General features: G+C 44.1%; 1 protein-coding gene across 1 annotated transcript in view; it reads left to right on the plus strand.

Moving 5' to 3' along the window:
* Positions 1 to 217: 217 nt before the first annotated feature.
* Positions 218 to 13,023, plus strand: part of TUSC3 (tumor suppressor candidate 3) — a 171,638-nt gene continuing 158,832 nt past the window's right edge. The window contains exon 1 of the mRNA XM_072122124.1: positions 218 to 349. Within this exon, the coding sequence (XP_071978225.1) occupies positions 218 to 349 (132 nt within the window). The remainder of the gene's footprint in view (positions 350 to 13,023) is intronic.

Genomic DNA, 13,023 nt, shown 5'->3' on the forward strand with positions numbered 1-13,023 from the left:
TGGGTGTATACTCTTACACAATAAAACAGACACTACCATACACTAGTGATGCACTGCAGGACATAAGGCAGGCGGGACACTGCTCCTATTATAACACAAAGGGATCGAGCACAAAGCCCTGTACTCCCGTGCAGGATGAGAAAACTACACTAACAGTGATGCTTTGCGGCATCCTCTGCCGCTGATTGGCTGCCAGTGCAGCCAGTGAGAGCAGCTGATGAGAGCAGAGCAGGTGCTGATGGGGAAGCTGAGCTCCACAGTCATGGCGTGCAGCATGAGGACTGCTCTCCAGCATCTGCTCCTCCTGATCCTGTGCCTGCACATCGGGGGAGGCCAGAAGAAGAAGGAGGTAATGAGAACACCTATACTGTGTATAAGGCTCTGTTCACATTATAGTTCAGGTTACCTACCTGTATTATATGTCACTGTACAGCACCATACTGATACTGTGTGTATAAGGCTCTGTTCACATTATAGTTGTGGTATTATATGTCACTATACATGATATTATATGGGAGCAGCGCCCCTTGTGTGATACAGATCTCTACACAGAACATAGTGCTACACTCCCTGGTATATATTGGGACTTGCTCTATGTGTTTATTGGGTCTCCAGTTGATCCCTGCCCTGTTATAGCTTCATGATGTATCAGCTTCCTGTGAAAGAGACAGGTTACAGATTAGCGTCACAATTTGCTTAACATTTTGTCCATCTACATTCACACGATGTATGCCTGCATACCGTAGTACAGCGGGCATACATTGGCGCTACAGAGAGGAGCAGGGGATGAACAGCCATGGCGCCGTATTCCGTAGAAAGATAGGACATGTTCTATCTTTCTACGGACTCGCACATGTGCCGCACTGTATCGCTCCCGTGCAGCGCCGTATGGGGAGTGTATGGGGGACGTCGGCCATATATACGTCCCCCATACATATGTGTGAATGTAGCCTAATACTGTATGGGGGGGTCAACTCATTTCTGGGCTCTAAGTTGCATTAGGTGTAAATCTGCCCCTGTGTATGTGTCTAGAGCTTATCCGGGGCAAATTCTGAATCTTTTCACTTAATATGATGTGACAAGGGCAAAATCGATATGGTTTGTGTCAATCTGTATTTTTTGTGTGTACAGATACTTACTTTTCCCTGTGACTGGAAAGATACTTTGTTGTTACACTTACTCATCCAGCACCCTTTTGCATCCAGAGCTGATAGTGGAGCTTCATCTGTGATGTGATGGTTAAAGGGAACCTGTCAGGGTGACGGATACACAAAGACACTGGAGTGGGACGCAGAGGGATCAACCAAGCCAATAATAAAGGAGAGTCTGAAGTCAGGGCAGGTGACAGAGATAGACAGCACAGGTTCAGGAACAAGCTGGGGTAGTACACAGAGGTGAGAACTGAGGACAAACACTGGAAAACCAAAGAACAGGTTCACTTGGAACACAGAGGAATCTTGACTCTCAGGCATCACCCATTTGGGAAGGTGTAACAGAGGTGTGACGGAAGATACACAGGTCCTATAAATCTAAGGCTGCTATTAAAAATTTTATGCTTACCAATAATTGCCCTATATTATTTTGGTCCCGAATAATTAAAAAAAAACATTACACCCACCGTTTACCTCTAGGGTGAATGCCGAAGCCATTCAGCAAATTGTGTAGATACCCAGAGTTTCTATTGATTTTTCCAGGATTGGATCGGAATAATATAGACCATTAGGCACACTAAACCCCTGGTCAGTATGGCCCTAAAGGAGGTTTATCGGATGTGCGCCACAATTATGTTGGACTTGCCGACATACATGTTGTGGCCGGTGTGAATGCGAGCCATGACGCCCCTTTAGGTGCATTGTGTCGCGGTGTAAACTTTGCATAAATACGCATTCAAGCAGTATGCACAAGAAAACTGGCACAGACAAGTTAATAAATTTGGGCCACTGAGCTGACCTTCCCTTCCCTTGGTTGTGAATATCAAACTCACTTTACCTGTTTTATTCCCAAAAAGATGCCAGTTACTCAGGGATTTCTTCATACTAGGTAGATTCCTCTGCTGGATTTTATGCAAAATCTGGCTGTGAAGGATGCGTGGAAAGATTTTTAAGAAGATCGGGGACAGGTCTTTACATGTCTTACACTTGGCAGCTGAGGAAGGCTTAGGTGTTGGTACCAAAATAGAAACATTTTGGTAATATACATTTCCCACTTTTCATGAGACCAGGGATCGAGTGTGAGCTGTTGAAATGGAGCGATGGACGTGCTTTTAAAAGTCTATGGGACAAGTGAAGATACCTAAATGCTTTATTCGACCCATAGAGAATAGATAGTGGTAGGGCACATTGGGAACCATTGCTACATTCAATTGGGAGACATTGTGCCCATGTCCGTAATTCTGACAATAAATAGATGATTGTTATTGTGATACAACCTCTTTACTAAATACAGCAATGTAGTAAGAATGATATTAAAGGGGGTATTCCTGGATTTAATTGTATTGCTCTCCTATCCTTAGAGTCATGACTTCAGATCAGCTTCTTCATATTCTGAGGCCTCGCCAAACAGCTGCTTGCCTCTAATGGACTTTTTCCGTTTCTGTTTTTCCCACCCCGCCTCTAAAATCAATGACATTTTATAGTCTTTTCTTTGTACTTTTCCTTGTACAGAGCTGTATGAGGGTTTATTTTCATTTTCTGCATAATAAATTGTACTGCTTAGTGGCATTTGATTTCCCATGCCGTGTACCGGAAAGCTGGAAAAAAAAACCCTAATGCGGTTAAATTCACAAATAAAATACATTTGCACAATTTTCTTTGTGGGTTTCATTAATACAGCTTTCATCGTATGCTCCAAATGACACCATTACAAGGATGCCAAGTTTATATAGGTTTTAATAGATTAAAAAAAAAAATAAAACATTTTGTGAAAAGGAAAAAAATTGGCCATTTGGACATTTGGCTGCTATATTTTATAAAGGTTTTATATTTTGATAGAGAGGGCATTTTAGGATGCAGCAATACCTCACATATATTTATGTTTGTTTATTTCTATTTGTGTGCTAGGGATAAGGGGGTGATTTCAACGTTTGCTTGTTTGTTTTTTTAAAGCATTTTTTTTACTTTATTTCTTGACCCCATTGGGTACTTGAACCATAGGAGGTCTGATCACTTATACAATATACTGCAATACTACAGTATTGCAGTATATTGAAAATTCACTGGATCTGTAAAAGATTATAACCACTGGACGACGGCCACCCTTGACATCAGAGAGTGCATCAGCTGGATCCAAGATGGCAGTGCCATCACTTAACTGCCACAATTGTGTTTCATGTTTAACACACGTGATTGGTTCTGGCATAATGCAGCTAACACCAACTGTGTATGGAGTGTATGTGACATGTCATTAAATGTTGTTAAAGAGACTGTAGCGTTCTTCAGAATCTACCAAGTATAAAACAGAACAGAACTACAGGTGTCATACTATACACAGAGTGGACCATGCACAACCACCAAAACAAGGTAAATGTCAGCACACAAAGCAAGCTATAAAATATTCAAAGAGAAAAAGAGGTGTGCCAATAGACAAAATTATGTAAAAAAGTGATAAATCTTTATTTCAGGTGAACCTTACCTGGTTGTGCCAAACATTTTGACTCGTGTATGTTTTTTAATTGTTTTTAACTTGTCCTTCATGCCTTGATGGAGTTTTTCTATTGTTGAAATAAAGATTTATCACTTTTTTTACATAATTTTGTCTATTGGCACACCTCTTTTTCTCTTTGAATATTTTAGAACTGCAGGTGTCATTATTGATGGATGTGAAATCACAGTCCTTTGATGTGAAACAGCACTCTAAGGGTGTTGGCACATGTGGCGTTTTAAACCCGTTTTTAGGCCAGTTTTAAGCAGTTCGTTAAAACATACATGCGTTTTAAAATTGCAAGTTTTTTTTTAAACACGTCAGTTTTTGACCATTTTTCCAATTAGCCATAATTGGAAACCAAACAAAAACGGTCAAAAAACGGATGCATTTTCAAAACCGGTTGCGTTTTTAAAACGCATGCGTTTTTTATTACATGTATTGCATAGCAATGATCCCTAAACTAACCTCCCTCCTGTTTTTATCCTGCCATTTACAGGAAATGTTGGGAAAAATACATATACTTCATATAGTATAACCTAAACAGTTATATTGTGTGTTATCGACCTTTACTTCCTACCAAATATTTGTTAAATTAAAGGGAGCTTGTCATCAGAAAAGGCCTATTATACCAATACCAGTATGTTGTCAAACAGCTGAGCAGCTTCTAGATGATGTTTCAATCATGGCCTGGTTTGGTGGCATCATTCAGAAAATCAACTTTGAAGTGAGATGTAAGTGGGATGTGTAAAGTCAGGGAGGTGGAGAGTTTAACACAGAAGTCAAGCTCTCCCCACCTCTGAAAACCTCCTTCCATGTGATTCACATCATGTACCAGACTTCAGGAGATGTAATCACTGATGTACCTGGAAGCAGGACCATCAATTTCAGAGAAGGGTGCGTTCAAAGGCAAGGAGAGCTTGACTTTAGTGTTAAACTCTCCACCTCCTTGACTTCATAAAACCAATTTACACCTCACTTCAAAGTTGACTTTCTGGATGATGCCACCACCGTGGGCCAAGAAAGAAACGTGATCGAGAAGCTGCTTGACAACATACTGGTAGTGGTTTATTAGGTCAGGTTTCTCATGACGGGTTCCCTTTAAATATTGTGATGTGGACACAGAACCATAAATCTTTTCATGATGGAGGCTTCTATAAGGAATCATTTATGGGGATCTGAAAATGTGTTAAGGAAATTAATATTTACGCCTTATTAAATGTACTTTTCATCTGCTTATGTATGCATCATCTGAAAGCAGAGGTCGCATTAACGCCTCACCACGCGTCATAGACGCGTGATGAGGCGCCATTACCCCCCAAAATAATTGCCATGCGTAAAGTTACGCATGGCAATTATTCCCTGTAGCGCGCAGGCTGAGAGGCCCGGCGCGCGCTGCAAAGGAGGTACAAGTCAGTAGCGTGATCGCAGCGCGCGCCGGGCCGCTCAGCGCGACACGTGACACAGTTTCAGGGGCGCGCCGGAGAGACCCGAAGTGAGTGCACCGGCCCCGGGGGAGACTTGTGGGCTGCGAAGATGATGCTCCCCGTCCCGCTCTACCTGCCCGCAGCTGCCTGCGTTTGTGATCGAGGAGACCTAGAGCAGTGCTGGGTGAGTGTGTACAGTGTTGTGAGTGTCTGTGCAGTGTTGTAGTGTGTGCTGTGCAGTGTTGTAGTGTGTGCTGTGCAGTGTTGTAGTGTGTGCTGTGCAGTGTTGTAGTGTGTGCTGTGCAGTGTTGTAGTGTGTGCTGTGCAGTGTTGTAGTGTGTGCTGTGCAGTGTTGTAGTGTGTGCTGTGCAGTGTTGTAGTGTGTGCTGTGCAGTGTTGTAGTGTGTGCTGTGCAGTGTTGTAGTGTGTGCTGTGCAGTGTTGTAGTGTGTGCTGTGCAGTGTTGTAGTGTGTCCTGTGCAGTGTTGTAGTGTGTCCTGTGCAGTGTTGTAGTGTGTGCTGTGCAGTGTTGTAGTGTGTCCTGTGCTGTGTTGTAGTGTGTCCTGTGCTGTGTTGTAGTGTGTGCTGTGCTGTGTTGTAGTGTGTGCAGTGTTGTGAGCGGTGAGTGTGCAGTGTTGTGAGTGTGCGTGCTGTGCAGTGTGGGTGGGTGGGTGCTGTGCAGTGTGGGTGGGTGGGTGCTGTGCAGTGTGGGTGGGTGGGTGCTGTGCAGTGTGTGTGTGTGTGTGCGTGCTGTGCAGTGTGGGTGGGTGGGTGCTGTGCAGTGTGTGTGTGTGTGTGCGTGCGTGCTGTGCAGTGTGTGGGTGGGTGGGTGGGTGAATGTGTGCTGTGCTGTGTGTGTGCGTGCTGTGCAGTGTGTGTGTGTGTGCGTGCTGTGCAGTGTGTGTGTGTGTGCTGTGCAGTGTGTGGGTGGGTGGGTGAATGTGTGTGTGCTGTGCAGTGTGTGTGTGTGTGTGCGCGTGCTGTGCAGTGTGTGGGTGCTGTGCAGTGTGTGTGTGTTGTAGTGTGTGCTGTGTTGTAGTGTGTGCTGTGTTGTGAGCGGTGAGTGTGCAGTGTTGTGAGTGTGCGTGCTGTGCAGTGTGTGTGTGTGCGTGCGTGCTGTGCAGCGTGCAGTGTGTGTGTGTGTGTGTGCGTGTGTGTGTGTGTGCTGTGCAGTGTGTGTGTGTGCTGTGCAGTGTGTGGGTGGGTGCTGTGCAGTGTGTGTGTGTGTGCGTGCTGTGCAGTGTGTGGGTGTGTGTGTGCGTGCAGTGTGTGTGTGTGTGTGTGTGCGTGCATGCAGTGTGTGTGTGTGTGTGTGTGTGCGTGCAGTGTGTGTGTGTGTGCGTGCTGTGCAGTGTGTGTGTGTGTGTGCTGTGCAGTGTGTGGGTGGGTGAATGTGTGTGTGCTGTGCAGTGTGTGTGTGTGCGTGCTGTGCAGTGTGTGTGTGTGCAGTGTGTGTGTGTGCGTGCAGTGTGTGTGTGTGCGTGCTGTGCAGTGTGTGTGTGTGTGCGTGCTGTGCAGTGTGTGTGTGTGTGTGCGTGCTGTGCAGTGTGTGTGTGTGTGTGCGTGCTGTGCAGTGTGTGGGTGGGTGAATGTGTGCGTGCTGTGCAGTGTGTTGGTGGGTGAATGTGTGCGTGCTGTGCAGTGTGTGTGCGGGTGGGTGAATGTGTGCGTGCTGTGCAGTGTGTGTGTGGGTGGGTGAATGTGTGCGTGCAGTGTGTGTGTGTGTGTGTGTGCGTGCTGTGCTGTGTGTGTGTGCGTGCTGTGCAGTGTGTGTGTGTGCGTGCTGTGCAGTGTGTGTGTGTGTGTGCGTGCTGTGCAGTGTGTGTGTGTGTGCGTGCTGTGCAGTGTGTGTGTGTGCGTGCTGTGCAGTGTGTGTGTGTGCGTGCTGTGCAGTGTGTGTGTGTGCGTGCTGTGCAGTGTGTGTGTGTGTGTGCGTGCTGTGCAGTGTGTGTGTGTGTGTGTGTGTGCTGTGCAGTGTGTGTGTGCGTGCTGTGCAGTGTGTGTGTGCGTGCTGTGCAGTGTGTGTGTGTGTGTGTGTGTGCTGTGCAGTGTGTGTGTGTGTGCTGTGCAGTGGGTGGGTGCTGTGCAGTGGGTGGGTGCTGTGCAGTGTGTGCTGTGCAGTGGGTGGGTGTGTGTGTGGGTGGGTGAATGTGTGCGTGCTGTGCAGTGTGTGTGTGTGTGTTGTGCAGTGTGTGTGTGTGCGTGTTGTGCAGTGTGTGTGTGTGCGTGTTGTGCAGTGTGTGTGTGCGTGTTGTGCAGTGTGTGTGTGTGTGCGTGTTGTGCAGTGTGTGTGTGTGCGTGCTGTGCAGTGTGTGTGTGCGTGCTGTGCAGTGTGTGTGTGCGTGCTGTGCAGTGTGTGTGTGCGTGCTGTGCAGTGTGTGTGTGCGTGCTGTGCAGTGTGTGTGTGCGTGCTGTGCAGTGTGTGTGTGCGTGCTGTGCAGTGTGTGTGTGCGTGCTGTGCAGTGTGTGTGCGTGCTGTGCAGTGTGCTATGTGTGCGGTGTATTACCAAAATTTTCATACTCCTCCTCGGGTAAAAATACTCCTCAAAAATGGTGAGAGGAGTATTTTTACCCTTATGGAAAAATGTTAGTGCGACCTCTGTCTGAAAGGTAATTACAGCATAACCATGTTTATGGATGGGATGGGACAGTCAACTCCTGGATAGTCTGTGGTACTGTGGTGTCGGTGGATGGAATGAGATGATGATGTCTCAGATGTACGTGAGGTCTGGGGACTGGCATGGCAGTACATATCATCAATGCCTTTATCATGCAGGAACTGCTGACACACTAAAGCCACATGTAGCCAGGAATTGTCATGTATCAGAAGGAACCCAGGGCCCTTCACCAAAAAAATGCCTCTTCAAACCAAAACTGACCCACTGCCAAACCAGTCATGCTGGAGGATTTTGCAGGCAGCAGAACATTCTTGACTCTCCAGACTTCGTCATGTCTTTCAGACATAACATACTCCCCTTTCTGACGCCCTCCACAGTTCTTCTTTTCTAATGTCCTGCAGCAGCAGGTCCGTTCAACATTGTGGTGCACAGACTATGACATCAACCGCCTTGGTTGCTCACACACACACAATATGATGTGCTGTGCATACTGGGGACAGGCTGGCTGGCTATATACTGGGAGCAAGCTGGCTGGCTATATACTAGGGGCAGGCTGCTTAATAATCTTACGTTTAATATTCATACACCAGCTCAACATTACAGGAATGTCCCATTTGTTATCTGAGCCATATGTGAAGAGGTTTGGGACTTTAACCGGTTCATGAACTCCAGCCGTGTATTCACGGCCGCGGTCTGCCGCATAGCCGATTCACGGGCCTTTGGTCACAAGGCAGAGTCTGGGGTGCCAGTGTTGGTCCTCCTTGCACACGTGATCGCTGTGAGAACAAATCACAGTGATCACAGCAAAGTTTATTATTATTATCTGACACTGAATCTTCTGCTTCTTTTCTTCTCCTCACAAATAGGGGCACCTTTACTGAGGGTCCGAATCGCGTTTTTCTACCCCAAATTTTTCAGATTTGCGCAGAATTGCCCCTGGATTTTGGCTCACGCGATCGGATTGTGGAGTATCGACGCCGGCTTTCACATGACAGAAATGGTGGGGCGTGGCCGTCGGAAAACCCGACGGATTCGGAAAAAAAACGGAATTTAAAAAAAAATTTTGTGTCACAAGAATATCACTCACATGCGCCGGATGAAGCAGGTGAACTCCAGCGGACTTCAGCACAGCAGCGTCACCTAGTGGACGTCAGTGAATCCCGGCAGAATCAGCGTTGGAGAACACTTGATCGCGACTGGATCGGGTAAGTAAATCTGCCCCATTGTTTCTTTGTGAGGAGAAGAGAAGAAGGAAGATTCATTGTCAGAATGATTCATTGTATTCTACTGTTACAAGCAGCACATTACTTCCCCCTGCTCATTAACCCTTTATATACCCAGTTCTCTACCTATAAAAAAAAGAAAAGGTTTTTTCCCCATATACCTGTGTAATAGATTACTTATAGGCAGGTAGGACCTACCGTTGCCTATTACTGTGGGTGATTAACCGTTCATTTTTGAAAGTTTTTTTTTACAATTTTTTTTTTTGGTTACAAAGCGTACATAAAGTTTTTGTTAGTTTTGTTATTGCTACCGTTTGCACAGTTATACAAAAACTATAAAAATATTAAAAAATGTAAAAAAAAACCACCTAGAAAAATACCAAAAAATATATATATATAAAAAAGAAAAAGCATAAAAAAGTTTTGTGTTATTTAGTTAGTGTTATTTAGTTATCGTTATTTTGTTAGAGTTATTATGGCGAGAAAGGGATATATTGCTGAGGAGGCCTACGCCTTGCTTCAGTCCGAGTTTGAGACCGCATCAGAAATGGACTACTTTAACCCCTTCCCGACATTTGACGTAATAGCATGGCGGGAGGTGCGTTCCCGCAAAATGCAGTACTATTACGTCAAGCTTCTGGCCCCGGCTCCTGAACGGAGCCGGGGACAGAAGTTGCGGGTGTCGGCTATATATTATAGCTGACACCCGCCTCTAACACCCACGATCGGAGATTTCTCCGATCGCGGGTGTTAACCCCTAGGGGCGTTTCGCAAGAATCAAACCCCCCCCCCCACGGCGCTTACCGGGGGGGGGGGTCCGTGGTTTCGATCGCAGCCCCGGGACTGCTGGTGCCCGGGGCTGCGCGATCCTCCTCCGTGAGCCGGTCCTGCCTTCTGGGACCCGGCTGTAACACACTGAGCACAGCATGCTCAGTGGGGCAGATTTATCAAGCTGTCTGAAAGTGAGAATATTTCTAGTTGCTCATGGCAACCAATCACAACTCCACTTTAAAATATTCATGAGCACTGGTAAAACAAAAGCTGAGCTGTGATTGGTTGCCATGGGCAACTAGAAATATTCTCACTTTCAGACAGCTTGATAAATCTGCCCCAGTGTGTTACATTACACAGTGTAATACATCTGTATCAGTGGATCAGTGGATCACTTGTTCAAGCTAACCTGTAAAAGTGATAAAAAACACAGTTAAAAACATTTAATAAAAGCATTTTTTTAAAAAAAGAATTAATTAAATAAAGTTAAAGTCTCCTAAACACAAACATTCCCTATATTCATACAATAAAGTGAAAAAAACACAAAATCGCCAAAAAAACCACATATTTGGTATTGTCGCGTCCGTAACAATCCGTACAATACCTCAGAAACATTATTGGGCCCGCTCGGTGAAATCCGTAAAAAAAACAAAACGAAAAACTCACCATAATGTAAATTTTTCATAAAATCTCTTCACAAAAATGTTCTAAAAAGTGATCAAAAAAAGTTATGTGCGCCAAAATGGTATCAATTAAAAAGGACAACTCTACACGTAAAAAATAAGCCCTAAACCAGCTCTGTCAACAAAAAAATATTTTAAAAAACTATATAAATGAGGTATCACCGTAATCGTAGTGATCTGTAGAATAAAGATAATATAGTATTTTTGGTGAACGGTGTACGACCCCCAAAAAAAAACAAAAAGAAAGGAAACCAAAATTGACAATTTTCTTTTCACCCATACATTCAAGAGTTAATAAAACCTCATCAATAAGCTAATGACCCACTAAAATGAAGTATTTGTAAAGTGCATCTCATGTCGCAAAAAATAAGCCCTTATATGTCCAAATTGCCAAAAAAATAAAGATTGTATAGCCAATAAAAAGTGACAATGCATAATCTGCGCTGAATGGCGCAGCTTCCCTTCGATGCCCTGGCGCGTGCCCTACAGCAGGTTAACACCACATATGGGGTATTGTTATATGCGGGAGGGATTGGGTATCAAATTTTGTGGAGCGTTTTGGTATTTTATACACTGAGAATTTGTACATTGTTTGAAAAACACATTAATTTAGCAAAAAAAAAAATGTACTTTCAAAATTGCATCCGATTTTGTTTTAACCCCTGTAAAACAATTAAAGGGTTAATAAACTTCATAAAAGTTGTTTTATGTACGTTGAGGGGTATAGTTTCTATAATGGGGTAATTTATGGGGTTTTACTTTTATTTAGGCCTCTCAAAGTGATTTGAAACCTGAGCAGGTCCCTCAATAGCAGGATTTTGCGGTTTTTATGAAAATGTGAAAAATCGCACCTAACTTTCAAAGGCCCATAACATCCTACAAAAATAAGAGTATGCATAAAAAACCATGTCCACATAAAGTAGACATTCGGTTAATGTTGGTTATTAAGTTTTTTTGCTGTTATGACTATGTGTGGAAAAAGTAGAACATTTTGAAGTTTGAAAATCGAGAATTTTTCAAAATTTTCACCAAATATCTGATTTTCTCATAAATAAATGCAAAACATACCACCAAAATTTTTCAACTAACATGAAGTACAAAGTGTCACGAGAAAACAATTTTAAAATCACTTGGCTATGTTAAAGTGTTTCAAAGTTCTAACCATTTATAGTCACACAGGCAGATTTGAAAAAATGGGCCGTGTCAGGAAGGTGAAAAGTGGCTTCAGCGTTAAGGCAGTGACAATACCAGCGCCACTTCAGAATCATCCACAGGGGGTGTCCCTGGGGACGTTGATGCAGCAGATCAGGAGGTTGCAGGACCTAGTAGCGCTGTAGCACAATGTGACAGTCCCTATAATTGAGAAACACACTCTCCCATGAGCACCACCTCCATCTTTTGAACCCAGAGTTCATGCCTTTACTGCCACCCCTGGCATAACAGTGGACGATTCCAGTTTTGCTGAAATTGACTTTTTTATTTTATTTCTAAGCGACACTCTGCTTGATCCCATTGTCCACAAAACCAATTTATAAGCCACCCAGTATATAAGACAGAACCCACCATCTATTCATGCAAGAGATTGGACACCAACAAATGTGGATGAAATAAAAGATTTTTTGGGACTAACCCTAAATATGGGTATTGTAAAAAAAAGCCTAAAATTAGGTCATACTGGTCTAGAAATCCCGCCCAAGTGACACCTGTGTATTCCACAGTCATGTCTAGGTCACATTATGAATGCATAATGCGGTTCCTGCACTTCAGTGACAATTCACAAGCTCCTCCAAGCAGTGATCCAAACCGTGACCGATTGTTCAAACTAAGGCCCCTTATAAATTTGGTAAATCAGAGCTTTATTGAAAAATATTTGCCAGAGCAGAATGTGGTTGTGGATGAGTCCCTCCTGAGCTTTCATGGCAGACTCGGCTTCCGCGAATATCTCCCTTCCAAACGGGCACGTTACGGAATAAAGTTATATAAGCTTTGTGAAAGCGAGTCAAGTTATACAACTGCCTTTAGGACTTATGAAAAACATGACCAGACTGTTGATCCTCCTGGGTGCTCTCCTGATCTCTCCACTAACAGCAGGATCGTGTGGAAGATAATGCAGCCTCTGCTACATAAAGGGTACCACTTGTGCTGTGATCATTTTTATACAAGTGTGGCCCTATTTAGACATTTGCATGCTGCAAACACTGGAGCGTGTGGAACTATGCGCAAAAACAGAAAAGGTTTTTCACAGCAGTTCGTGGGGAAAGCCTTGAAAAAGGGGGAGTCCTGTGCATATGCTTGTGTCGAGTTGTTGGCTGCCAAATACAGAGATCGTGAGATGTGTATTTATTGAGCACCATCCATTCTGCAGAATCCATATCAGTGCGGAAAAGACGGGCACCAGCAGACAAGTAAAAGCCAGTTAGTGTGCCCGAGTACAATAAGTACATGGGGGAGGGGGGAGTAGATTTAAGTGACCAGGTGTTACAACCCTATTTAATCAAAACTAAAAAACAAAAAACTAAAAACTAAAACTTGGTACAAAAAAGTGGCAATTTATCTGATTCAAATCAGAATCCACAATGCCTTTGTTCTATAAAAGAAGAAGGGAGGCAGAGACGCATATCTTGATATTCAGGAGAAAATCATCGAAGGCCTCATATTTGAAC

The sequence above is a fragment of the Engystomops pustulosus genome, chromosome 1 (assembly GCF_040894005.1).
Source record: "Engystomops pustulosus chromosome 1, aEngPut4.maternal, whole genome shotgun sequence".
Taxonomy (NCBI): domain Eukaryota; kingdom Metazoa; phylum Chordata; class Amphibia; order Anura; family Leptodactylidae; genus Engystomops; species Engystomops pustulosus.